At 38.0% G+C, this 27,696-nt stretch overlaps 1 protein-coding gene across 1 annotated transcript in view; it reads left to right on the top strand.

The window, feature by feature from the left end:
• Nucleotides 1-726: 726 nt before the first annotated feature.
• The window catches only part of dnah1 (dynein, axonemal, heavy chain 1), a gene marked incomplete at its 5' end in the record, with an annotated part of 45,730 nt that continues 18,760 nt past the window's right edge, over nt 727-27,696 (top strand). The window contains 43 exons of the mRNA XM_079845364.1: nt 727-825; nt 4,422-4,592; nt 9,589-9,649; nt 9,740-9,914; nt 10,560-10,701; nt 10,859-10,991; nt 11,168-11,329; nt 11,616-11,868; nt 12,647-12,804; nt 12,901-13,112; nt 13,192-13,487; nt 13,892-14,042; nt 14,254-14,444; nt 14,576-14,801; nt 14,887-15,006; nt 15,561-15,643; nt 15,741-15,882; nt 16,074-16,229; nt 16,387-16,585; nt 16,812-17,065; nt 18,062-18,274; nt 19,042-19,206; nt 19,298-19,419; nt 19,536-19,641; nt 19,787-19,966; nt 20,357-20,497; nt 20,632-20,795; nt 21,385-21,495; nt 21,607-21,901; nt 22,139-22,252; nt 22,345-22,494; nt 22,609-22,695; nt 22,816-23,002; nt 23,149-23,240; nt 23,323-23,477; nt 23,554-23,731; nt 23,838-24,032; nt 26,059-26,178; nt 26,263-26,421; nt 26,611-26,712; nt 26,805-26,945; nt 27,030-27,190; nt 27,309-27,466. Of these exons, the coding sequence (XP_079701490.1) occupies nt 727-825; nt 4,422-4,592; nt 9,589-9,649; nt 9,740-9,914; nt 10,560-10,701; nt 10,859-10,991; nt 11,168-11,329; nt 11,616-11,868; nt 12,647-12,804; nt 12,901-13,112; nt 13,192-13,487; nt 13,892-14,042; nt 14,254-14,444; nt 14,576-14,801; nt 14,887-15,006; nt 15,561-15,643; nt 15,741-15,882; nt 16,074-16,229; nt 16,387-16,585; nt 16,812-17,065; nt 18,062-18,274; nt 19,042-19,206; nt 19,298-19,419; nt 19,536-19,641; nt 19,787-19,966; nt 20,357-20,497; nt 20,632-20,795; nt 21,385-21,495; nt 21,607-21,901; nt 22,139-22,252; nt 22,345-22,494; nt 22,609-22,695; nt 22,816-23,002; nt 23,149-23,240; nt 23,323-23,477; nt 23,554-23,731; nt 23,838-24,032; nt 26,059-26,178; nt 26,263-26,421; nt 26,611-26,712; nt 26,805-26,945; nt 27,030-27,190; nt 27,309-27,466 (6,880 nt within the window). The remainder of the gene's footprint in view (nt 826-4,421; nt 4,593-9,588; nt 9,650-9,739; nt 9,915-10,559; nt 10,702-10,858; nt 10,992-11,167; nt 11,330-11,615; nt 11,869-12,646; nt 12,805-12,900; nt 13,113-13,191; nt 13,488-13,891; nt 14,043-14,253; nt 14,445-14,575; nt 14,802-14,886; nt 15,007-15,560; nt 15,644-15,740; nt 15,883-16,073; nt 16,230-16,386; nt 16,586-16,811; nt 17,066-18,061; nt 18,275-19,041; nt 19,207-19,297; nt 19,420-19,535; nt 19,642-19,786; nt 19,967-20,356; nt 20,498-20,631; nt 20,796-21,384; nt 21,496-21,606; nt 21,902-22,138; nt 22,253-22,344; nt 22,495-22,608; nt 22,696-22,815; nt 23,003-23,148; nt 23,241-23,322; nt 23,478-23,553; nt 23,732-23,837; nt 24,033-26,058; nt 26,179-26,262; nt 26,422-26,610; nt 26,713-26,804; nt 26,946-27,029; nt 27,191-27,308; nt 27,467-27,696) is intronic.

The following is a 27,696-nucleotide window of genomic DNA, read 5'->3' as shown; positions in this document are numbered from 1 at the left end:
AATAAAATTCCCGTGAAGGAGTGAATGAAAACGAGTGAGTGAATTCGTGCTTAGCCCTGAGCGCACATCGGCTGTACACTCATTATTGCGGTGCAGTGTGGGATAGAAGTGCACTCGATAACGTCCAGTAAGGTTTTGGACACCACTGTCCACTCAAATAATGCCCTATTTGACGGTATAGGGTTCTCTGGTCCTCTGCCTGAATTTATTTCTCTAGGAAACTCTATACTGCATTTGGATCCCTTGGGTCCTGTATTTTCTAAAACAGCCACGTTACACTCAACTGTTTGAAACTGTGCCCCATATGGATTTAATACGAAACACATTTTATCCCTTAAATATTGTACAATTATGCATCATTCAGCATGGCTAACAATTCTAGTAGGTGTGAATTTGATGTAGGGCATAAAAAGTTGAAGTTGTTTTCTGGTCCTATATTTTGAAAGTCAGCTTTTCTTCTTGATACTGGCATAGTTTCTGCTATGTTGACATTTGAAAGTCCCAGATGTGCATAATTTTATCAGAAATGTCTTTCATCTGAAGTATAACAATGACCTCAATCACTTGGGGGACAAATCGGCCCTGATTCTGGATCACAAAACGAGAACCTTTCTGTTTTGAAGACCCAATGCACTAGAGATCTCATCTGTCTAGTTCAAACAACCCTGTAATGTTGTAAGCCAAAGCTATTAGTCATTAATTGCTGGCAGGTGATCCACTGCCAAGATGTGTCTGCTGCATCTGCCCTTGGGATACAGTGTGGGTCGATGTCTCATGATGCAACTGCACAGTTGTAAGAAGCTAGAGGGAAAGACACACAATTTTGTGAGGGTGATAGGCTTTACTGCAAGGCATTTGCCAGAAATATGTTTAGAAGTTCTGTTTGACTAATTGAAATCTAGATTTTTGTGGACCACATCTATGCGGTATCCAGAAGAACCATAACCTTTTAATAAAAATAAAAATGTGTATGTATAATAAATAATATGATAATAAATATATGAACGTATGTGTGGTGAACCGGCGACAAGGTCATGGCTCATTGATGCACGTGGGGAGCGAAGGCTGGCCCGTGTGGTCCGATCAAACAGACGAGCCACTGTCGGTCAAATTGCTCAAGAAGTTAATGCTGGTTCTGATAGAAAGGTGTCAGAATACACAGTCCATCACAGTTTGTTGCTTATGGGGCTCCATAGCTACAGACCAGTCAGGGTGCCCATGCTGACCCCTGTCCACCACCGAAAGTGCCAACAGTGGCACGTGAGCATCAGAACTGGACCATGGAGCAATGGAAGAAGGTGGCCTGTTCGGATGAATCACGTTTTCTTTTACATCACGTGGATGGCCGGGTGTGTGTGCGTCGCTTACCTGGAGAACAAGTGGCACCAGGATGCACTATGGGAAGAAGGCAAGCCGGTGGAGGCAGTGTGATGGCCATAGGAGGCAAAAGTGGGACCAACACAATATTTTCATAATGTTATAGATATGTAATGTTATATATCAGGCATAACATTATGGCCCCTATGGCATAACATTATAAAAAAATTTATGGTCCCCATTTGCTGCCAAAACAGCCCTGACGCGTCAATCCATGGACTCCTCCAGACCCCTGAAGGTGTGCTATGGTCCTGGCCCTTGTCAAACTCACTCAAATCCTTACGCTTGCCCATTTTTCAAATACATCAACTTTGAGGACAAAATGTTCACTTGCTGCCTAAAATATCCCACCCACTAAAAATGATGAAGAGATCATCAGTGTTATTCACTTCACATGTCAGTGGTCATATATATATACAAAAATGAAACCTTGGGGAAATAAAAGGAAACCTTGGGTTCTCCCATCCATGTGGATGTTACTTTGACACGTACCACCTACCTAAGCATTGTTGCAGACCATGTGCACCCTTTCATGGAAACAGTATTCCCTGGAGGCTGTGGCTCTTTCAGCAGGATAATGCACCCTGCCCCAAAGCAAAAATGCTTCAGGAACGGTTTGAGAAGCACAACAATGAGTTTGAGGTGTTGACTTGGCCTCCAAATTCCCCAGATCTCAATCCAATCGAGCATCTGTGGGACATCTTGGTGCCAGATACCACAGCACACCTTCAGGGGTCTAGTGGAGTCCATGCCTCGATGGGTCAGGGTTGTTTTGGCAGCAAAAGGGGGACTAATGTTGGTTATGGCATATACATCCCTTACACTAACTTCCTCTTTTGTGGTGAGTAATTGAGCAGGCATTGGTATCTTGTGTAAAGTATCACTCTTGTGTTGTTAATTGGCAAGTCTTTCCTCTGCTGCTATTAACTTTTTGACCTGTTGACTTAATGATCTGATGAATCTCCTTAATGATCTGTCAGTCTGTCATGTCCTTTTTACAATGATGGCATTTAGATCCCCTAAAGTCAAAAGTCATCTCTAGCTCCTCATTTTGAATTTCACACATGCACTTGACCTCTGACCTTGCCCAACCCTGTCTTTGGGTTTGCACGACACCTTCTGAGAATGACACATGAGTTCAGGCACATGAAGTAATTGATGCACGCAACAGTGAGCATGCTCAGGATGATATGCAGGGCCAGTGGGGGTGAAGGTGTGTGTTGCTTATGATCTCCGCTGGGAAATGGGGCAGGATTCGGTGACCTTTTGACCCAGGAGTGTGAGGATTCCTGTGGGTCATTCGGGACTATAGAATACAATTACACAGGATGAGATGAAAAGAGGACGGATGGGTTGGGAATAGGATCGCTCTGGGACGCCATTCCAGTGTATTAGGTCATAATTACTTCCATTAACTATTGCAGTACAGAATGCCTTAAATGTCTGAGGATCAACATAACCGCAACTGTCATTAACTGAGACCGTTGCAGGCATACTTTATTTATACTTACACAATGTGTAATTCATATAGAGCATCATGTTATATAAGGGAAAACAGATGGCTACTTATGAGAAATGTCAGACATTAAAAATACATTTTTAATTAAGGGACAATAATTCACTCAACTACAATAGTTGGTTTTCAGGGCCATGTTTACCCAAAGGCATAAGTTTCTACTCTTAATATATATATTTTAGGGCTGTCAAAAGATTAATCGCGATTAATCAAATCCAAAATAAAAGTTTGTGTTTACATAATATATTTGTGTGTACTCTGTATAATTATTATGTATATATTAAATACAAACACATTCATGTATATATTTAAGAAATATTTGCATGTATAAACTGTATATACATTTATATAATTTATATTATATATAAATATAAATATTTTATATATAAATATAATACATTTTTCTTAAATATATACATGCTTGTGTGTGTTTTTATATATAAATAATAATTATACACAGTACACACACATATATTATGTAAACACAAACTTTTATTTTGGATGAGATTAATCGATAAATCGATTAATCTTTTGCCAGCCCTAATATATTTCCATTAAACCTGTAACTAGATAGGATATGAATATAATAGAATATTATGAAATATAGCATATGTTACTTAAAAGAAAAGAAAAGAAATAAACTAAGAATTGCTCCTAAATAAGTGTTGCATAACCCTGATTAACCTGATATTTTAATAGGCCTACATAATATCTACACATATCAATTCCCATTGTCTCATTAAATATTTTCTCTATAAAAGCTTTCACACAAATATTACACAATGTAAAATAAATTACATATAAATCGTTACAGTGGGAAAATTACTATTCCTTATCTTTTTTGGAGTCGTATGCAAGTATGCAGTTCTGAATTTGGCATAATGTGCACATTTGAACAAACACACGCTAAATTATCAAGTACGTATTTATTTGCACAGTTGTTAGACCCTAAAGCTTAACTTGGACAAACAATATATCCATATATGTATTTCCTTTTAAAAAGAAAACTTTTTAAACTAGAAAACATTTTGCATAGCATCAATGTTTGTTTGCTCTCCACAGTAACTGCTTGTAAAGCGCTCAGCCATTTTTGTCTCGTGCACCGGAATCCACAACAAGCTCCGCGTGAAAGACGTTGGCTTAGCAACTGTTACAGCGTCGCTAAATGACAGTCAAAATAATATTTTAGACACCGAGGACGGCGGAAAATATACAAATGAAACGTATTTATGTTACCCACGGCTTGCAGTTTTTATATCACTTTTGATATATTTATAACTTTGTACTTTAAGCGATGCTTGTCAGGTGCTGAGATTTGAGGTAACTTTAAATTTAAACTGTTTTTTCCCCTTTTAAATATGTAACGTAACGTTAACTCAACCTTAATATAACATATATTAAATATAACGTTACCTCTCTCTTGTCATATTTTATTGAAATACGGTGCTACAGTGCTTACATGCTGTAAGGAGTTTGTGTAATTCATGAAACTATTCTGCTTTTCCGTGACTTTTCTATTTTCTTACAGTTAGAGATTATGGACAAAAAACAGACGCAAAGTGAAAACCATCCTCACGGATCTGGCATGTTTCGTCCTCACCCTCCAAACGAGCCTAGAAAGGGTCATAGGGGAAAACTGCCCCCTTTGAGGGGCATCTACTCTGATCTCATATCTACACCATTCAAAAGTCTACAAAAGGTAAAAAAACTATTTCTCTTCTTTTACTGCTTCGTCCTGGCATGTATTTGCTCAGTAAGGAAATCTATGAAATCTTTTTTTTTTCTTCTTTTTTTTTCTCCCCGTGTTATTATTTCAAAAATTCTGAAAAAGCATGTCTAATCAATTGAATAAAACGTTAACATTTTAACAATTCATTTAAATGTAACAATAGGTCCCTATGAAATGTTATTTTTCCTAAATTCCATTCCCCCACAATTTCTGTTTGTTTGTTTGTTTGTTTATTTATTTTGTATTCTGTGTTTTATGATTTAATACAAATGTATCATCAAAAGCTTTGGCAGTCAGATGCATTCATAAAACTTTACAACAAAGCACTGAATTTAATTTATTGTCATTAAATTTAAACTGAATTCAGTTGGGTTCTGGAAGTAAAAACTCTTTTTTTAAACCTTTAAAGACAGACAACTGAGCTACGAGGTTGTTAATCCATGGTATTTGCTTCCAGCTCACATTAGCCGTCAGCCCACATTATTAGAGCTTATATTTAAAATAATCTTATTTAAGAGCAGAATTCCTAGTGAAAAACTACATTACCCATGATGATGCTGCACAGTAGACTTGTTTGAGATTCGCCTCGCCTCAAATTCAGCTGAGACTAGGCGGCTGCAGTGAGGGGAGAAAAAAGTGCAGGCAAGACGGATAATTCTCTCTTCTAGTAGTGGATCAGACACCTGCGAGATCAAAGGCGATATCACGGGATTCACACTCGTGCACTTTGTTGCTGATAAACTGGATGTAATTTAAGGTATTTTCCTTTTATATGAAAATAAATATGATGAACAATACACCCAAAGTTTTTGTTATTTATTTTATCAATAATTTTTTCTTTAATTACATACATGTTTTTATATATTTTTTATAAATATGACAACAATCACAACAAACAGAGAGATCGCACAGTCAGAGAGTTTGGGAATATTCACACATAATTTATATACACATAAAAACATGAGTTTTAAAATCAAACATTTCAAAAAAGAACCATACATCACGGTTGTTTAAACCAATAAGCATTAAAGGGATAGTTCACCCAAAAATGAAAATTCTATCATCATTTACTCACCCTCAAGTTGTTCCAAACCTGTATGAGTTTCTTTGTTCTGCTGAACACAAACGAAGATATTTTGAAGAATGTTTGTAACAAAGGAGAGAGAGCAACCATTGACTACCATAGTATTTCTTCCCCTACTATAGTAGTCAATGGTTGCTCTCTCTGCTTTGTTACAAACATTCTTCAAAATATCTTCGTTTGTGTTCAGCAGAACAAAGAAACTAATACAAGTTTGAAACAACTTGGAGTTGAATTTTCAAGTTTTGGTGAACTATCCCTTTAAAGCTAAACTGTGTAACTTTTTTAGATTATTATTAGCTAAAAACACTTAGTTCTTTCAAAAATATATGTGCTCATTAATGTATATTTACTTCTTTCAAGTAATAAAGTATTCTCGTAAGTTAATAATATGCTATTGAAAATACATACGGCTGAGGGGTTCGAATGCGGGTCGCCATGTTGCCCCTCCATCTTGAAAGTACATTAGCCAATGAGGGACATACCCGTAAATTCAAGCTTCGCCTTTCGCGTTTTAACACTCAATGGCACCGTGTCGAATGTGGACGAGGTCGAACTGGACGCCATGTTAATCTTGGACTAAATCGGCCACCGTAGGAGTAAAAATGAAATCGGAATTGAGAGGAACAGAAACTAATATTCACTGGATGGTCATATACCTTTTCACCGCTAGATGGGGGAAAATATTACACAGTGTAGCTTTAAGAGTCATTTCCCATCATGCTTTTGATCAGCGCAGTAGGTGGAGAGCAACTGCGCACGACTGCAGAATCCGACAAGTCTGCCTTGCCATCGCGAGGGTTTTTTGACACACGTCAGCTAGGGTTGGGCGATGTCCCCTAAATTGGCAGTTGACGATGTTTAGGCCTACAGTAAAACATCGTGATGGTCGATGATATCGTCGTTTTTCTTTGGGGGGGGGTTAGGTAAATGGGTAGATAATATACTATATCTCTTTACATAAATACTATTTTCGTTATTTTTACTAACCCAAATAATGATTCATCCGCTAGGTTGCACGTGAGGGGGAAAACAATAGGTTCCTTCCACTTAAGAGTTGAGCTCTTTTTATTTTAATATATCTCTTTACATAAATACTATTTTCTACTTTTAAAAAAATAATTTCATTATTTTACTAACCCAGTGTTTTGTATGTGAATGCTGTTTCACATGAATATTACCACAGGAGTGAAGCACAAAGCTTTGTTTAGCCTAGAAAGGAAATAATGGTCAGATGGCACTTTTTCATTCTGTTTTGCGATCTGGTCACTCGATTTTCCGTTAATTTTAACAATAGGCCCAGTCCATTGTATCCCACTGGACATGAACATCTCGTTTCTTTTCCCAAATCTTCACTCATGTCGCCATTTTCGCAGGGGATTATAAACGTTTCTTCCTTTCGTTTGCTTATAATTAAGTCTATTATAACTATTCACATCCTTTACTGTGGTAAAGTATAAAAAAACACTGTGGGACGAATACCTTTTTACTTCAAATTTTATTTAACACAGTCTGTCCTTGTTATTAAACTTGGTAAGGCGCGTCAAGTTTGGTTTATTTGAATAGCGCATTTCACACACACGCCGGTGATTTTAGTTTCGTTTTCTCTGGCAGTGAATAATCAAACATTGCCTAAATGTCTTGACCTTGTGGAAGATAAAATCCTCTCTTCAGACCTTTTACAACAAGTGTTGCTTTGCAACATCAGGAGAAAACATGAAGATGAAGATATTCGAAAGGTGTCTATCCAGCTCGTGTCCCACATTCCTCTCAAAGCGCAGAGCGGTATAGCCTATGACGCATCTTTGCGGGGAAATAGTATGAATCAAATATTTTTCTAACTAATATTTAATTTTCTTATATTCTTGAGGTAACCATTATTTAATGAAAATCGTTTAAATGTTTTATAGGCTGTAGTGTGTTGTTTCACTGACGGAAGTGCTAAAATAAACACGCATGCTTATGGGTGTTTCAGCGTCAAATGATTTCAAAATGTAGGCTATATATCTGGCATAGACTACTTAAAATAGCATATGCATTAATTACATTCTCAATTTAATTTACAGAGCAAGTCCCTGCTAAGTTTTTAGTTTAACTAATACTATAGAAGAGGATTAGTGTGTGTCGCACTCACAATAGACTCGCAACGGGGGCGTGACATCACGATGGTGGCGCTCCATCGTGATGTCGGTCAGCCATCACCGTCCATCGGCACAACCCTAACGTCAGCATGACATCAGAGCAAGTCAGGCCACACTCTGACACATTTCTAACCGGCATGCATCTCGCGGGGATCACCGGTGATCGGTTCTGCAGAGATTTAGCTCATCTCAAACGAGCCTATTTACATCAGTCAGAGTTGAAAAAAGCAACATGTGACAAAATAGCTCTTTAAAGGGTCATGAAAAGATGAAAAGATTTTAACAGAAGGATGTGTGTTGAACATCATGGAAGACAGTGTTACCATCTGTTAGTTTTGAATGTGGGAGAAAACTCTGGGAATAACTCTACCTACTCCCCATGAAGCGTTGTCATTGAAACTATGTCATCGAGTCGATCTCTCCAGGCTCACAAAATACTTATACACTCACCTAAAGGATTATTAGGGACACCATACTAATACTGTGTTGCGCCTTTAGAACTGCCTTAATTCTATGTGGCATTGACTCAACAAGGTGCTGAAAGCATTCTTTAGAAATGTTGGCCCATATTGATAGGATAGCATCTTGCCGTTGATGGAGATTTGTGGGATGCACATCCAGGGCACGAAGCTCCCGTTCCACCACATCCCAAAGATGCTCTATTGGGTTGAGATCTGGTGACTGTGGGGGCCATTTTAGTACAGTGAACTCATTGTCATGTTCAAGAAACCAATTTGAAATGATTCGAGCTTTGTGACATGGTGCATTATCCTGCTGGAAGTAGCCATCAGAGGATGGGTACATGGTGGTCATAAAGGGATGGACACGGTCAGAAACAATGCTCTGGTAGGCCGTGGCATTTAAACGATGCCAAATTGGCACTAAGGGGCCTAAAGTGTGCCAAGAAAACATCTCCCACACCATTACACCACCACCACCAGCCTGCACAGTGGTAACAAGGCATGATGGATCCATGTTCTCATTCTGTTTACGCCAAATTCTGACTCTACCATCTGAATATCTCAACAGAAATCGAGACTCATCAGACCAGGCAACATTTTTCCAGTCTTTAACTGTCCAATTTTGGTGAGCTTGTGCAAATTGTAGCCTCTTTTTCCTATTTGTAGTGGAGATGAGTGGTACCCGGTGGGGTCTTCTGCTGTTGTAGCCCATCCGCCTCAAGGTTGTGCGTGTTGTGACTTCACAAATACTTTGCTACATACCTCGGTTGTAACGAGTGGTTATTTCAGTCAAAGTTGCTCTTCTATCAGCTCTTCTATCTATTATGCTCTTCTATCAGCTTGAATCAGTCGGCCCATTCTCCTCTGACCTCTAGCATCAACAAGGCATTTTCGCCCACAGGACTGCCGCATACTGGATGTTTTTCCCTTTTCACACCATTCTTTGTAAACCCTAGAAATGGTTGTGCGTGAAAATCCCAGTAACTGAGCAGATTGTGAAATAGACCGGCTCGTCTGGCACCAACAACCATGCCACGCTCAAAATGGCTTAAATCACCTTTCTTTCCCATTCTGACATTCAGTTTGGAGTTCAGGAGATTGTCTTGACCAGGACCACACCCCTAAATGCATTGAAGCAACTACCATGTGATTGGTTGATTAGATAATTGCATTAATGAGAAATTGAACAGGTGTTCCAAATATTCCTTTAGGTGAGTGTATATACTTAAATATATGCATATTTTCAAAAAATAAAACACCAAAACTCATGCTGCTGTTTTCAGACTTCTACACAAGGTCCAGTGAGCCAACAGAGTTTACTGTGCGATTTCAACTCCCGCAAAAGTAAGAAATCAACCCATAATCAAGTCTAAACACAAATGCTAAAATTAATTAAATTTTACTCATTGTATTGTACTTTGTTTTTGACTGCAGCAGCTATGTTCAAAACACCTCCTGACCCACACAGTGTCCTGGAGAAGGACTGGCATGAACCATCCACACAACTCCAGCACGAAACAGACTTTCATTCTGGAAGTTACACTCCTAAAGTTCAGCTACCTTATACGTGTCTCCCAGGACATGTGCCCCGCAAGCTCGAGATTGAGAGGTAAGCAGTTCAGACAAATGACACCCGTGGTTCTCAACTGATGGCAGGGTCTGTTTTAGTAGAAGCTAGGCTAATTAGATGCCAGCATGTACAGGAAGCTTGACATGCTTTATCCTCTTAAAAACCATGCATAAAATTATGCAAGGTTAACATATTCACATAAAAATATTCACTTTTAAAAAGGGTAACCAAAGTGTGTTCTGCTGTAAATCATTGGTTGTTGAGATTTTTTATTATTCATTATACACTAAAGAAATGAATACTTGTATTCAGCAAGGATGTATTAAATTGATCAAAATTGACATTACAAAGATCTCCACTTCAAATAAATGCTGTTCTTTTGAACTTTCTATTCATCACATAATCCTGAAAAATAGTATCATGATGATATCATTCAACATATCATGACACTGAAGACTGGAGTAATGATGCTGAAAATTCAGCTTTGCATCACAGGAATAAAGTGCATTTTAAAATATATATAACAATAGAAAGCTATTCTTTTAAAGTGTAATGATATTTGTCAATATTACTGTTTTCCTGTATTTTTCATTAAATATATTTTTCAAAAACGTTAACGTTAAAGGCATTTTTCTACATTGTAATGTAATATGTATGGATGTTGGTGTTTGTTTTAATTCTCAGACGTAGGAGGGAGTATCAGAAGTTAGATATCAGTAAGCTTTTGACTAAGCAAGACATTGGCTCCAACCAGCTGATGCCCAGAAACCAGACGGAAGAGACAGAAACCCCCTCCCAGGACTTTCCAAACTTCCTGTCTCTTGAGGTCATGCATGTTGCTTGTATATTGATTTTATAAAGTATTCTTGAAGTGAATTTTAATGTTCCAGTTTGCTCATGTAGATGCTTTCGTTTAAATTCCTGCACCTTTTCTGTTCAATTGGCTGCATACTTGTTTATTAAATGTCTTTATGTAACCCCAGATATTCGACAATGAGGAGTTTGACTGCCGGACCCCAGAGGAATGGCTGGCTTTAGGTTATGAGCAGGGCTCCATTGACCGCAAACCTGTTCCCGGCAAAGCCCTGCTGCCGACAAAAGACAGCATCCCACCTGGTACGGTACTGTCTAAACCCTCTGAAAATACCTGACATATTGTAGTCGAATGGATCCCATCATTTGTCTTGTAGTTCCTCCTGAAAATAAATTTATATTACAGCCCATCCAGTGGGAGCCATATGGGCACATGTGGTAAAAATTAAATGTCTGTTCCTCATGTGTTTGACGTGTAGTGGATCCAAAGAGCCCAGCTTTGGAGTATTCTTGGCAGTTGGTTGGCGTACTACAATACAACCAGGAGACGAAGCAGTACTTAGTGCATAAAGTGGACTGTAATGGAAGGGTTCGAGATTCCGAGGAAAACCCCATTTTGAATGGAGGACAGATAGAAGAAGGCATGTGCAAAAGAAACAGTTCGACAAGCACTTTTTTCCTATGCTTACATATTTCCTATTGAAATATGAAAGTTGTGATGTGACATTTCACAGCTCATCCCAGAACAGAAAGAAACTTAATGACCATTTAAATGCTGGCTAAAGGGACCCTTTTTATCATATGAATAGCATCAAACCTAACACATCAACTGAAAGCCACAAAACGTTTTGGTTTAATGGTTAACTCTGTGATATAGTTAAACTTCTTTAAACCAATGTTTCTATTCCACACTTTCTTTTTTCACAGGGGTTTTGTCACTGCAAGAAGGACAGTATTGGATTCCCAGGATCAGGCTGATGTTTTGTGCGGAGGACCCACGTGTATTTGCCAAGAGAGTCCAGTTTGCACAGAACTTGAGACAGGAGACAGAGGCCTTACTCTTTTACCATCTTTCCATTGACTGTATGCCAGTCTGGAGTGGTGCCCCCACTCTCGAAACCACCAGTTTAGAACGCATCAAAAAATATGCACTCTCCACACCAGGCCTCCATCCTGAACGGTGAGAAGAGTGAAAATATTAACAATTTGGTATTTTTTGGATCATTTTTATTCAGAAAGGATATATTAAATTGGTCAAAGGTGACAGTAAAGACTTTTTACATTTAGACATTGTTTCAACAAAATCTATTTTAAATATATTCTGTTCTTTTGAACTTTTTATTTATCAAAGAATCCTGAAGAAATGTACGGTTCACGATTTTCACAAAAATATTAAGCAGCACAACTGTTTTCAACATTGATTATAGTAAGAAATGTTACTTGAGCACCAAATCAGCATATTAAAGTGAATTCTGATGGATCAATTGACACTGAAAATGTGGCTTTTTCATCACAGAACTAAATTATATTTTGAAATCTATTAATATGACTGTTTTTACTGTATGTTGGTTTAAATAAATGCAGCCTTTGTAATAAAAAAATAAAAAAAAAAGTAAAGATCTCAAACTTTTGAATGGTAGTGTATTTTGTTAGAGTTTTTCTTTTTGTACTAGAATAGTTATGGGTTTTGCATAAAATATGGATCTCTGGCACTGTTGTACAGTAGTGTAAAAAAAATCTAAATATGCATATGAATTCCATTATACCCAAGTATGATCATTAAGAATAAGACATTAAGACTTTATAAAAAAAAAAAAACATCATTAACACCAGATGTACAGTTCCAGAACACACACGCACACACCATAAAATTGCATAAACAGTTACTGATGTCTGCTGCACAGAATTGTCACAGATAGTATTAGTTTGTATTTCAATAAACACATTTGTCTATACAGTCTACAGGATTGTCTGGAGCGGCTGGAAAAAGAGCTTCATCTGGAGTACAGTCGCACTGTGAACCGGATGGTCTTTGATAAGGTGGTACAGGAATGCCCAGAAGAGTTTTCCTACATCACACTTCCTCAAAAAGAACCTGAGAGAGTTCCCGAGAGAGGTAGAAAGATGAACATGAAAAGAGACTACTTTCAGTATGTCTGAGATATAATGTTGTTGACGTTCACCAATAACTTCCTGTCTCCCCTCCACCTAGGCTGTGTGTCAGTCCCTGACTATCCTTTTAAGAAGAATCGTGCAGCTATTGCCTTTTATGCTCTGTTCACTCAGCGTGAGGTGGTTGCTGTGCTGTCCAAAGTGAGAGAAGAGTGCAACCGGGTGGCAGAAATGAGCCTGTTCCATGTCAGCTTCAGAAAATCATTTCGCTTGGAGGAGTTTGAGTCGGCACAGTCTCGGAAACATGCACAGGTAAGCGAACTGCCACCTGTACACACATACACATACAAATGTGCCTCTACGTCATCATACTCTTTCTGTCTTCCTGCAGGTCCGTTTGTTTCTACAAGAGTCATGGCTGCCTGCTGTATGTAATTTGATTTCTTCTGGTCTACAAAATGAAAAAGGCTGGTACGATCTCAATGTGCACCGCTGGGATGTTTACCGTATGTCCAAACTGTGTCGCCTGATGGTGCTGATTCGCAGCTTTCAGCACGACTCAATCAGGTTCTTAGTAGAGGATTCCCTTGCCAGCTTGACCAAATTATTGCTCGATGCTTGCCACAGTGTCCTACACTGCCCCAAAGATCTGACCTGGGGCCCTGATCTCATAAACAGTCCATACAAGTATGTTATTTCTCATTATCCTGGTTACTACTTGATAAATATGCTTATATGATAATGTTTGATATAGCTTTATATTGAATTCCTTTTGTATAAATGAAAAATCTAAATCAGTGGTTCTCAACCAGGAGACCAGGGTCTACTAGGGGGCCTCTGTAAACTTCCAAGGGCCCCAATAAGTCATTACAATATTTAAATGTAGTTTTATTAATATAATCTTTTTTTTTTAAATACTTAAAAATATGCAGTAAATATAATCTTGAATAGGACCTTTGAATACTGTTTTGGACAAAGGGTGGCCTTGGATTCAAAAAGTTTGAGAAACACTGATTTAAATGAGATAATATGAGTGGCACTGTTTTTATATTGAATGTAACATATCCTTGATCCAACATGATTTTATGCAGGCCAAAAAAGACACCCCTCTTCTCAGTGGATTTGGTGCTCGACCAGACTGGGGTTCATTACAGCAGTCCTCTAGAGAACTTTGAGACCTCCATTATCAACCTGTTTGATAAAGGAATCCTGTCCACATACAACTTACCTGTAGTAGACAAGGTTCCTTATCTTATTAACTTTTATGAAGAGCTTTCACTAAATAAATGACCATAACTTAGACCATGAAGAGGTTGTGTTTATCAAAATTACTATAAATAAAAATGACTATATTATTAAAAAAGTCAGATTTATTCAGTAAAACATACTAATTATATTATTAAAATTATATATTTGAAGCTTTTTTCTGTTTTGTTCTTTCCTTTTCTCTCAGTGTGTACTGACGAAACTATTCATTGTTGGAGATTTGTTATGTTCAGTGGGCTTGTGGGAACCTGAAGTCGTGAATCTGAGGGAGAGCATCAGGTTGGCCCTGAAACAGGCCATCATACCTCTTACAGCATACGCCCGTGAATTTGAATGCCACCTTGAGCTCTACAACTCTGATATCAACACTTTTCTAGAGTAAATCTCTAATTCTGTTTGCTAGTTTTCTTTTGTATACTGGTGTTTGTAAAGAATGTACATATGCTGTATACTGTAATACTCATACACAGCAAGGATTGTTCTTCTGCTTATGTTTTTGTGTCTTCAAGGTTGCACAGTCCGGAAAACAAGACCCCTCAGGAGATGAAGCAGGAAGTTCGGGAGCACCTGACGGAGATGAAACTTTTAGATCAGTCCATCCCCTCTACCATCATCATTGGACCCTTTGTGGTCAGCGTGGAGGCTATTCGGCAAAACCTGGTAAAGAAACGGAAAGCCCTTGCCAATGCATTGCTGGACCGACTTGCCCTGAGGTTGCGTCAACAGATGCAGGATGTGAGTCAGAGTTCATTAGGACTAGAAGCATTTTTAATCAAGTCTGAATAAAACGCTGTTATATAATATTGTGCGTGTGTTTCAGGCATGTATGGAGTTTAAAGCCATCAGCAAAAAGCTGCTTGAGAAGCCCAGCTGCATTGAGGAGCTCATAGGGCAGAGAGAATGGATGAAACTAGTCCCTGAGCAACTCAAAGTGCATGAGGTACAGTCACTGTTTTATCATTACGTATCCTATTAGATTGCCACTTACAAGCCAATCAAAGTCTGAATCAAATTATATTATATAAGATAACTCAATAAAATGGGCAAAAAAATCCCATACACTTGTATTGAGGTACTCAAGCCATATCTAGAGACCAGAATATAATAGTGGCTTGGAGGTGGTTCTATTGAATTTAGACAGTTATCAACCACCGAACAACTACCCAGAAGTCCCTAGCAACACCTTAGCAACCACCCAGAACACCCAAGCAATGACATATATATGTGCTATAAATCACCGAGAATTTAGCAACTGCATGGCAACAACCTGGAAGTTTGAACTGCAACTCCCCTCTTCAGAAAATGTAAAATCGTATTATTTTATGTTTTTCCCTTTAATTGGAAAGGTCGGCATATCAGAGCACATGTCCTCCCCTTTGGCATTGTCTACCTAATTTAGATGATATTTTAAAAAGTCCTGTTGCATTGTTGTGATTATTGCTGTATTCTGAATGATTTTTTCTCTTGTCTCCATTGGATGATGGCCTCCTGCAGGAGCTTTTATCCAAAGCTATGTCTGAATATGATCTAATGGATGAATTTTGCTACAGTCTCTCTGATGTGGATTTCAATGAGAAGTGAGTGTATCATTGCCTTGCCATTGAATGAAATAGTGTTTTAACCCAGTCCTTTGTGTAGCCATAGCCAACCTCCTAAATATTAAATGTTGCGTAGGTGGACAGCAATGGCCTTGCCCTATAAGATCGTTGACCAGATGGAAACAGTGAAAGCCCAACATGTTGAGGATGAAGAATGCTTCCATAAGATCCAGGACATTGACCAAAACAACTTCCTGGAACGCTTGAGCTTCCTGCAGGTCAGACTCACTGATCATTATTAAAGGCATTATCAGTAGGGACTCACTTCCTGTTTTACTTCCCTAGCAAAATATGCTCATCAGTTATTGAATTAAATCATACTATAAAGTCCAAGGAAGTAATGTTTTGTCGTGAGATTTTTTGTTGTGAACAAATGGTTTGAAATTGGTCACCTCTGTTCAATTTTCAGACGGTGGTGGCTGGACTTTCTGGTTACTCAAACATTGGGCGAGCACACGAGGTGGCAAATGAGGTGCGGAGAGTGGACAAGCAGCTGAAAGAATGTCAGGAAATGGCACAGCTTTACAACAACCGTGAACGACTCTTTGGCAAGCCAGTCTCTAATGTAGGTTAACTCTAATTTTCCCTTTTTAATTATTTAAAATTATTAATTGTTTTATTATTTTATTTTATGACATTAATTAGACCATACTTGACCTTTATGATAAATAACATTTTTGAATTGAAAAATAATTTCTTTGTATTTTATGGTTGCGGTATAGTACACAGAGTTACAGAAGCTGAACCGAGAGTTTCAGCCATTTCATGACCTGTGGAAGACGACATCTGATTGGCTGCGTTGGAATGAAAGCTGGCTCAACGACCCGCTGTCAGCCATCAACCCTGAACTGCTGGAGCGTAATGTCACTGATGCTTACAAGACTATGCACCAGTGTGTCAAACAGTTTAAAGACAATCCTGGTAAGTAGGAAGTACGTTTAAGAGGATACAAACAAAGCTGAACTGAGAGGATTTTTAGCATAACTTTGTCATAACTGATGTCAAGAATGAGATATTACAATAAGTGAAGACTAAATTCTCATAAATACAAAAGTTGATGGGAATTCTGTTTTTAGACATTTAGACACGCACATCTGTTCATTCAGTTAAAAACATATTTTTATGCTTGACTCTTGACTCCATTTAGCCTGTCAACAAGTGGCATCTGAAATACGGACTAAGATTGAAGACTTCCGTCCATTCATTCCTCTGATACGGGGCCTGAGGAATCCTGGCATGCGGAACCGTCACTGGGAACTTCTTTCTGAACGTATCAACATTAATATGAGGTCTACAGCAAACCTTACCTTGTCCCTTAGTCTGGAGATGGGCCTGCTAAATCATGTGGAGGAAATCAGCTGCGTAGCTCAGGAGGCTGGAAAAGAATATGCTATTGAGCAAGTGAGTGTAGTGGAGTTGTTTTTCAGGTGCATTTTACCTTTATGAGGCACATAAAAACACATTTATGCCAAATACTTACAGGATAAGTTTGCCAATTTTCAACCAGCTTTGATATTGTCACAATGTCAGTAGTATATGTAAAAGAACAATACTCTTTCTCTGTACCTGCACCCAGATATCCCTGTTGCAAAACTTGTAATTGTGTGCCATTCAATGGAATTTTGACACTAGTTTTGGAGCTACAGATTGAACTTCTACACTTTTGTATTCCGCCCATAGACAGACGGATCAACAGAGTGGCGGTGCAAAAAAATCTAAAGTGCATAATGGGTGTTAAAGTTTTTGGCCAAAAGGAAACGACATAGCCCTTTTCTGTTTTTTCTCTAGCCATGTAGTGGCATTTCTACTGCATAGACAGCTAAGTTTTATTAAAATCTCATCTTGCCAGCTGTGAATTCCCCCTTTAAATTTAACCAACAGCTTTATTGGAGCAATTATGGCTGGTAATTATAACTTTAAATAAGCAGTAAACAGTCACAGTAAACATGCTGCTAAAAAGAATGCATTTTGGGATCATTTGCTAAGGCTCATTGTGCCTGAGGCAGTGCTACACCACAAGGCCTACTAAGCCCAGCACTGCAGGATCCACTAAACCCAGTGATGGAGATGCATCATGGGGCCCACTGCAATTCAAAGCTAGTGGGGTCTGTACAGTTGCGGGTGATATTTTTATCTTTAAAATTATAGTGTGAACTAATCTGTCTAGCACTAAATTAATATTTTATGACATGCCTATATACAGCACTTATTAAATGATTAAAAATGATTAAAAAAAAGAAAATAACCTCAAAAAAAGCACAAATGAACAATAGTGGAATATGTCACATTTTCACAGGGGCTTTCAACTTGTTATTTTTTTCTGGATTGTCTAATGATAATTCCATGGTCATATTATTTCATATGACAATATTTTTTACTCGCAAACATCTGCTTTAGGCTCTGAACAAGATGGAGGAGGAATGGTCAACAGTGAGGTTTGAGGTGATACCATATAAGGAGACGGGCACTTACATCTTGAACAGCCCAGATGAAGCATCTCAGCTCCTGGATGACCACATTGTCATGACCCAGAGCATGGCCTTTTCCCCATTTAAAAAACCATTTGAGGAGAGAATCAGCAAATGGGAAAGTAAATTGAAAATGACACAGGTTAGCCAATGTCATCCTGTAGGTATGATTTTGAAATATTGTTGGGTTGCTTGTTTAGTTTGCATGTACTGTGGCCCTAATTTGCATACTATCCATCCCAAATAGTATTTGAAAATAGAATTTGTATGTCCCAAATCGTAGTATGTTGAAAAGAGTATTCCAAAGATACTTGGATGGTCTACTATTTCTGGTTAGAATTCGAAGTGAAGATCGACGCTCATTCTAACGGCTGATATTGCCCACAACCCATTGCGAGTTGGACGAGGATTCGATTAGAACTACAAACGTGGATAAAAAGTGTTAAAAAACCACAAACATGATGGATTTGCGAGTTAAGTAGAGAGGTTTAGGTAAAGGGGCTTGAGTAAACAATTATCAGTATTTAACCTGACGAAAGGATATTTGTTCAGTGTTATCCACATTATATTTCACCAGCAACAGCATTGTGAACTTTTGTAATGACACGTTTGGCTATTAACTTGTAAATGCATCATTATATTTAAACTGCAAACACATGAGGAGAGTCTCTGCATTAAAAGTTCCACAAATGGCAGATAAACCTGCAACTAGCTACATTTCGCTCCGATATGGTAGGAAATGAAATTGAATGTGGAGGATTTTAACTGTGGCGAGGATTGACAGGGCTTTTTAAATGGTGACGGGATGCACGTAACTAAACAAACTAAACATTCCATTAATATATGTTATTGATGGCTGTAAGTATTTTCCCCAAAAGACTCTGTGTCACTGTGGCCCTCTGCTGGTAGGATGTATTAGAAGAGTGGCTTATCTGTCAGCGGTCGTGGCTGTACATGGAACCCATTTTCAGCTCTGATGACATCAACCGCCAGCTGCCTGTGGAAGGGAAGAGGTATCAGACTATGGAGCGCACCTGGAGAAAGATCATGAAGGCTGCCCATGATAACAGTCAGGTGAGCAGAGTCAGAAAATTTAATCACAATATAGTAGATTTTTCAGTGGTTCATTAAAGAATTCAAATTTTCTTTGTCTTCATGGGTCCAGGTGATTGAGGTGTGTCCTGAGCCACGTCTATTAGCCAGTCTCAAGGACTGTAACAATTTACTGGAGCTTGTGCAGAAAGGACTGAGTGAATACCTGGAGACCAAACGAAGCGCCTTTCCTAGGTTAAAATGATAAATTTTTATGGTTTTCTTAGTTTCTTATGTTAAATTTATCTGTGCAGGATCACTATAATCGTATATGGAATTATTTTAAATCGCTCTTTATTTTCTGGTTTTAGATTTTATTTTTTATCAGATGATGAGTTGCTGGAGATTTTATCTCAGACTAAAGATCCAACAGCAGTGCAGCCACATCTCCGCAAATGCTTTGAGAACATTGCCCGGGTGAGTGCTCTTTTACAGAAAACCGATCAGATTAGAAGTTCACATAAACAGTATGGCAGAAAATATCAATATCATTTTGGTTTATGTAGTAAAATAATGATTAAATGAATGCGACAGATTATGAAATCTATTATACTGTATGCAGCTCCAGTTCCAGTCAGATTTGCAGATCACACACATGTACTCTGCTGAGGGAGAGGAAGTCCATTTGTCCGTTCCTGTGTCTCCTTCTGGGAATGTAGAGCATTGGTTGCGGGAAGTGGAGAACTCCATGAAGGCCAGTGTGAGAGACAACATCAGTCGCTCACTGAAAGCCTATGTTAAAGTAAGTGTAATTGCTGTTTTGTTATTTTTTGTCAATGGTACCCTTAATAGGTATAAATCGCTATAGACTTTCAAAATGCACTCGATTTTTTTGTCACAACCTAAATACTATTTGTATTATCATTTTAAGTCACATGTGTCAAACTACGCTCCTGAAGGGCCACTGTCCTGCAGTGCGTAGCTCCAAAACACCTGCCTAGAAGTTTGTAGTAATCCGCAGGCCTTGATTAGTTGGTTCAGGTTTGTTTAATTAGGGTTGGAGCTAAACTCTGCTGGACAGTGGCCCTTCAGGAACTTGTTTGACACCCCTGCTGTAAGTAGTTAATGTGGTCAATGGGGGTTGATTGTTCTGTATATAAAGAGTGATATTTCTTTGTTCGTCTCTCTGCAGCATCCTCGCACAGAGTGGGTGTTGTCCTGGCCCGGTCAGGTGGTGATAGCTGGGTGTCAAACATTTTGGACCCAAGAGGTGTCAGAGTCTCTGGATAAGGGAGATCTGGCAGATCGGCTATATCCACAGCTACAGACGCAGGTACAGATTTTTTCCATCAATGCAAACAATTCCACATTCCTGGGGATGATTTCCCTGTACACTGACTGCATTTTTGTAGGTTCTAATAAAGAAACATTGGATATAAATAAAAGTTTTTGTATATTCACAAACAGTTGGGAGATTTGGTCCAGTTGGTGCGGGGTCCCCTGTCGAAGATGCAACGAGCGATGCTCTCTGCACTTATTGTGATTGAAGTGCATGCTAAAGATGTGGCAGCCAAGCTGGTTGAGGAGAAAGTATCCAGTGTCAATGATTTTGAGTGGATCAGTCAACTGAGGTTACACAATATACAATTCAGAAAATGTTAACACTTTACAATAATGTTTCATTAGTTAAGTACTTCAGTTAACATGAACTAAGACTGAACAATTCTTCTACAATATTTTTTAATCTTAATTAATTTCAACATTTACTAATGTATTATTAAAGTCAAAAGTTGTGTTTATTAACATTAGTTAAATGCACTGTGAACTAACATGAACAAACTGTATTTGCATTAACTAACATGAACAATGATGAATAATATTGCTTATTGATAGTTCATGTTAGTTAATACAATAACTAATGTTAACAAATTGAGACTTTATTGTACAGTGTTACCTACACACACATTCCTGTAAAGTTTCTTCTTATCAATGTTGAAAACAGCTGTGCTGTTTAATATCTTTATGAAAACCATGCTACATTTCAGGATTCTTTAATAAATACAAAGTTCAGAAGAACAGCATGTATTTTAAATAGAAATATGTTGTAACATTAAATGACTTTACTGTCACTTTTGATTAACTTAATGCATCCTAGCTGAATAAAAGTATACATTTTTATAGACATGGAGTTTAGACGTGTTATTGTTTGTGTGTTTGTAGATATTACTGGCGTGATGACCTGTACATCAGAGCGGTGAATGCTGAGTTCTTGTATGGTTATGAGTACCTCGGTAACTCAGGACGACTTGTTATCACGCCATTGACAGACAGGTGATATTAGAAAATTTAACTTAATTTATACATACTTATAGTTTTCAAAATAAAGTATTTTAAAGGATACCTTCTTTGTTCGAAATAAAAGATACACTGTTTTCCACACAGGTGCTATCTAACCCTGACTGGTGCGCTTCACTTAAAGTTTGGAGGCGCCCCGGCGGGCCCTGCAGGTACTGGGAAGACGGAGACCACTAAAGACCTGGGAAAAGCTCTGGCCATCCAGACTGTAGTTTTTAACTGCTCTGATCAGCTGGACTTCATAGCCATGGGCAAGTTTCTCAAAGGTTTGGCTAGTTCAGGGGCCTGGGCCTGCTTTGATGAGTTCAATCGAATAGACGTGGAGGTTTTATCAGTCGTGGCTCAACAGATCACAACCATTCAAAAAGCCCAGCAGCAAAGAGTGAGTAAAGTCACACACTTGAGAATACAGCTTAGATCTACTATCAAAACACTATCATATGCATGTTAGGGACAGAAAGCGTGTTAATTGGAACATAAAACTCATACATAGAGTTTAGTCTCTAGTAAAACATTTTTTTAAAAACCTTATCTAGTAATCATGAAAGACTAGAAAAGTCATGGAAATTCATTGATCAAAAGGTCTGAAAAAACCTGGTATCCTTTTTGTTGTGTTCAGGTGAAGACCTTTGTATTCGAAGGCATGGAAATCGCTCTTGTTCCGTCCTGTGCTGTCTTCATCACTATGAACCCTGGCTATGCTGGTCGTACTGAACTACCTGATAATTTAAAGGTACAGAGCTCACCAACAGCAATCTAAACATACAAAATGAAAGACACATATTTCAACATATACAAAAAGACTGAACTGTATGTGTTCCTCAGGCCCTCTTCCGTCCTGTGGCTATGATGATTCCTGACTACGCCATGATAGCAGAGATCTCTCTTTATTCATTTGGCTTCAGCGATGCCAAAGTCTTGTCCAAAAAAATCACCAGCACCTTCAAACTGTCCTCAGAACAGCTCAGCTCACAGGTCTGACCTTTACATCACAGGTTTTTCCAGTTTCAACTGTTTTCACTGAATCTAACAGAAAGAAAAATAGGCTAAATTTGCTTGAAATTCACTTTGTTGCTTGTTGTTTATTAGGATCATTATGATTTTGGGATGAGAGCTGTGAAAACTGTGATCTCTGCAGCTGGAAACTTAAAGAGGGAAAATCCTGACATGAATGAGGTGTGTTTGCAGTATTCCTTTAAAAGTTGTTGAATGTTTTTTTTCTGCAGTTTGATCCCTTATTGAAACATCATAATTCAAAAACTGTCTGTGGCTAATCTGATTTCATGATTTATGCAGGAGCTGATATGTCTGCGTGCCATCAGGGATGTCAATGTGCCAAAGTTTCTTCAGGATGACCTCAAGCTCTTCAATGGCATTGTGTCCGACCTCTTCCCCAAGATCCGTGAAGAGCCAATTGACTATGGAACCCTAGAGGAGTCCATAAGGAACGTCTGTGCAAACAAGTGCCTTAAAGATGTTGATGGTGAGAAGAAAATAAGAAGAAACCATAACTTTATATGATATTATAATTAGCTTTAAACATTTATTAGGTACAAAATGCTACTTCTGTAATGGTTTCTTAGCACATGATGAACATGATTGTGTATAAATGTTTTTCTTGTCTTGCAGGCTATATAACCAAGTGCATTCAGTTGTACGAGACCACTGTAGTCAGACATGGTTTAATGTTGGTAGGACCATCAGGCTCTGGAAAAACTAAGGTAGGCTTCGCTAATGAACAAGCTTCAACAAAAATTCTAATTTTGGAATAATTTTTTCTTATATGCACTCTCACACTTGTAGTGTTATGAAGTGCTGGGAGCAGCCATGACTGCACTGAAAGGCCAGCCCTCGGTTAGTGGAGGAGTATACGAGGCTGTACAGACCTATGTACTCAACCCAAAGTCCATCACAATGGGGCAGCTTTATGGAGAATTTGACCAGCTTACTCATGAGTGGTAAGTGCACTCTGGATTTATTGTATTAACAATACTCGACAGGTTGTGAAAAGTAACACACACTATTTGATTACAGGACAGATGGTATACTGTCTTGTCTCATTCGGGATGGAGCTTCCTCCGTGAACCAAGAGAAGAAGTGGTACATGTTTGATGGGCCTGTGGATGCTGTGTGGATAGAGAACATGAACACAGTTCTGGATGACAACAAGAAACTGTGTCTGAGTTCTGGAGAGATCATCAAACTCTCTGATGTATGAGAATTTCTGCTATTGCTTTCTGACTCCCCATATTGTACCTCCTTTGTGTAACTATAAAAATGTTCTGGGGGATGTTTTCTGACATTGTTTTGGCCCTCAGGTGATGACAATGATGTTTGAGGTGCAGGATTTGGCGGTGGCATCTCCTGCCACGGTTTCTCGATGTGGCATGGTGTATCTTGAGCCCAGTATTCTGGGTCTAACTCCATTCACAGAGTGTTGGCTCCGTACTATTCCTGACATGTTTCAGCCCTACACAGATCAACTCAAATCTCTCTTCACCAGGTTTTTACAGGTGATTGGTCTTACTGTGTTTTTATTAAATGTTTTAAATTGAATTAAGTGAAATGTTTTATTCATGGAAAGCCCCTTGAGATGCAGCATCTCGTTTTCAAGGGGGACCAAGAACATACAACAGATACAGTGCACTCAATACAATACAAAACAAACAGAACATTACAAGACAAATCTGCTCAAATAAAATTAAAAGAATTACAGAACATTAAACAGTATTTGGACCCACTTTATATTACGTGGCCTTAAAGGGATAGTTCACCCAAATGGAATAATATAATGGAATTAAAAGTACAAGCCAGTAATGCCTTTGAAGTAGTATATTAATGTAGCACACAATCTTATACAGCTATTAAGCTAACAATGTTCTATAGCACCTGCGCTATATTGCTAAAACTATCTTTTGGATCAAACAAATTATTTCCCACATTCAGGTTCCAGTTTATAATATGCAAAAGTCTAAACGTTAATATCTTAATTTTGCAGTAAGAAGTTATACTTATCGAAAATAAAAGCTTAAACATCTAAAAAAATATACATTTAAGGGGCTCCTCTTTTGGTCAAAGTTTTCAGACAGCTTTCAAAATGGCCACCAGACAGTGTGAACACATGAATACCCATATCTCAGTGTGCAATAGTCTAATCACCTACACAGGAGGTGTATAGCAACAAACACATCAATTGGTTAAGACATCAAGTAGGATGATAAATATTTTTTTTTTCTTTTTATAATCTGAGCTCAAAGATAGTAATGGGTACTTTAGCTTAATAGGTATGTTTACCCTATCCCTTTAATTATGTACTAACATACAAGTGAATCATTTGATACAATGCACTTATTGTGTACATACATGTTTTTACATAGTTCTTACATTTAAAAAAATACCTGCATGTTATTACATCTGTAATTAATTTCTGTAATTACATTACACTGTTGACCCATCCTTTACACTTAACCCTACCCTTAAACCTACCCACACCACACCTGTTCCTAACTTTACCCGTATCCCACCAATACAATACATTATGAACACAATAAGTACATTGTACTTATTTTTTGATATAAGCACATAGTAGTTAAGGCCACCTAATATAAAGTGGGACTCAGTATCTACTTTTTTCAGTACAGATTTTTTCATTTTTCCATTGCTTCATAAGAATTATTAGAAAGTGCATCTTTCATATGAACTTTAACATCAGTAGTCAGTTAAATAAATATTTATAGATATTTTTCATCAATAACTTTAAATTACATTTCTACTCAAAATAATATTGACCAAAAAATCCTAGTCTAATAGCTTTCTACCTCGACATGTAATTTATTTCCGTAGTAACATATGTGGATGTACAGTATATGTTTGTGAATGTAATTTCATGTACTGCATGTTAAGTGGTTTATTGTGTTCAATCAAATATCTGTTGAAGTGAATATAATATAAGGTGTATATACAGTCAAACCAAAAGTTATTCAGACACCAGATATAATTTTTTTACTAGTGGGTGCTGGACACTATAGCATTTATCTAAGTGAGGCTAGCAAAATAACGTAAACTGTGACATATTAAACCCAAAAATTCTTCGAACAGTGGACTACCAGTAAAATGTATAAAGATTTAGGACCAAAATTATTCAGACACTTTCACCTGATCATGTTTTGCTTTTTTCTTTAATTGCTAATGCGACCTTTTACACCTCAGACTGAGCAAAGTTAAACATTTCTTGGTAATTGGTTGACCTGAATTGAAAATCTAATTGTGTACTTAAATTTAACAGCTGACAGCTGATTGGTTGATTGTAATCCATTACTTACCTTTCTTACAGAAGTTATCTGACATTTTCCAGATGAATTTGTTCTGACACAGTTTAACTCTGAGTTCTTGTCATATTTTATTACCATTTTCTAAACTATAGCGAATAACCTGTGATAATGTGAAAAAATGTTGAAGGTGTCTGAAAACATTTTGGTTTGACTGTACCGTAGTTCATTGTCTATCGGGATTTTGAGGTGTTGTCATGTGTATCCTCAGGACTCCATCAAATTTGTCAGAGAATCGGTAAAGGAAGTGATCACCTCCATGGACAGCAATCTCACCTGTTCTCTGCTCAAACTACTGGATTGTTTCTTTGAGCCCTTCATCCCACAAGAGGTCAGAGAACTTTTAGTATGATAGTGGTTAGACTTGTTCATTTATTCATGGTTAAACTGATTTTTGTTGTGCTTGTGTGGTCAGGGTAAGAAGCCTCTTTCTCAGGAGAAAATGTCTCGGCTGCAGGAGCTGATTGAGCCCTGGTTTATCTTTGCCCTCATGTGGAGTGTTGGAGCTACAGGAGATGCTGATAGCTGCCAACGCTTCAGTGCCTGGCTCAGGGGCAAGATGACTGAAGAAAAGGTCAATAGTGGCATACATTTATCATGAAGCTCAGTGCTACCCGCAATGATTTACATGCTGTAGTAGATAATTAAACAGAAGTGCCAGAGAGTGTTCAAATCATTATTTGTATTGCTCTTACGTAAGTTTATTTATTCAGAGCGAAAATCTGCACACTGCATTTTGCTAACCTAATTTGTCTGATTTCAGGTCCAGCTGTGTTTCCCTGAGGAGGGACAAGTGTACGATTACAATTTAGATGATGCAGGAATAAGCGGTTTTGATGCAGATGATGAGGGTAAAGAGAGGAAGGTGAGAGAAAAAAAACAAAACAAAAACTCAGAGATGCTTTTATTTTTAAATGAATAAACATACACATTCATTTGATTATTCATATGCTTCAGATACAGTGGGTCAATTGGATGAAATATGCCCAGGAAGTGGTCATCACCCCAGAAACAAGCTACTCAGACATCATTGTGCCCACGGTTGACACTGTTCGAATGTCCTTTCTGATAGACATGCTGCTTTCTAATAAGAAGCCTGTAGGTTGTTCTGAGCCTCATTCAACATGCAGTCAACTTAATGCCATACATATGTCCTGCTAATCTTGTTCTCTGATTTGTCAGGTCTTGTGCATTGGGCCCACTGGCACAGGAAAGACCCTGACCATATCAGACAAGCTCCTCAAGAAAATGCCTGCTGAATACATAACTCACTTCCTTATGTTCTCTGCTCGCACCTCCGCCAACCAAACTCAAGACTATATCGACAGCAAACTCGACAGGAGGTGTTTTCTCTCTATCTCTTCCTGTCATCAGTTTGTTATTGAATTGAACTATTAATTCGCTGTGCATACAGTGTATTGTTTTGATCATTAAATTTAGTATTTATGTATCTTTCCACAGGCGCAAGGGTGTGTTTGGGCCTCCTCTTGGAAAATATTTCATCTTCTTCATTGATGATTTGAACATGCCCATGCTGGAAACATATGGAGCCCAGCCTCCCATTGAACTGCTGCGCCAGTGGATGGATCACGGAGGCTGGTATGACAGGAAACAGATAGGTGTGTTTACTAAGAATGCATATCTTTTATGAACGTTCATACATACATTACCATTTAAACGTTTGGAGTCAGTCTTTTTTTTTTTTAGAAATTAATACTTTTATTCAGCAAGGATGCAGAAAGTAAAGAAATGTATAATGTTACAAAATATTTCTATTTAAAATAAATGTTCTTTTGAACTTTCTTCAAATCTTGAAAAGAAGGTAGCATGGTTTCATTAAAAAACATTG

This window comes from Gobio gobio (assembly GCF_949357685.1).
Source record: "Gobio gobio genome assembly, chromosome: 19".
NCBI lineage: Eukaryota > Metazoa > Chordata > Actinopteri > Cypriniformes > Gobionidae > Gobio > Gobio gobio.
This window is presented reverse-complemented; position numbering and strand designations above follow the sequence as displayed.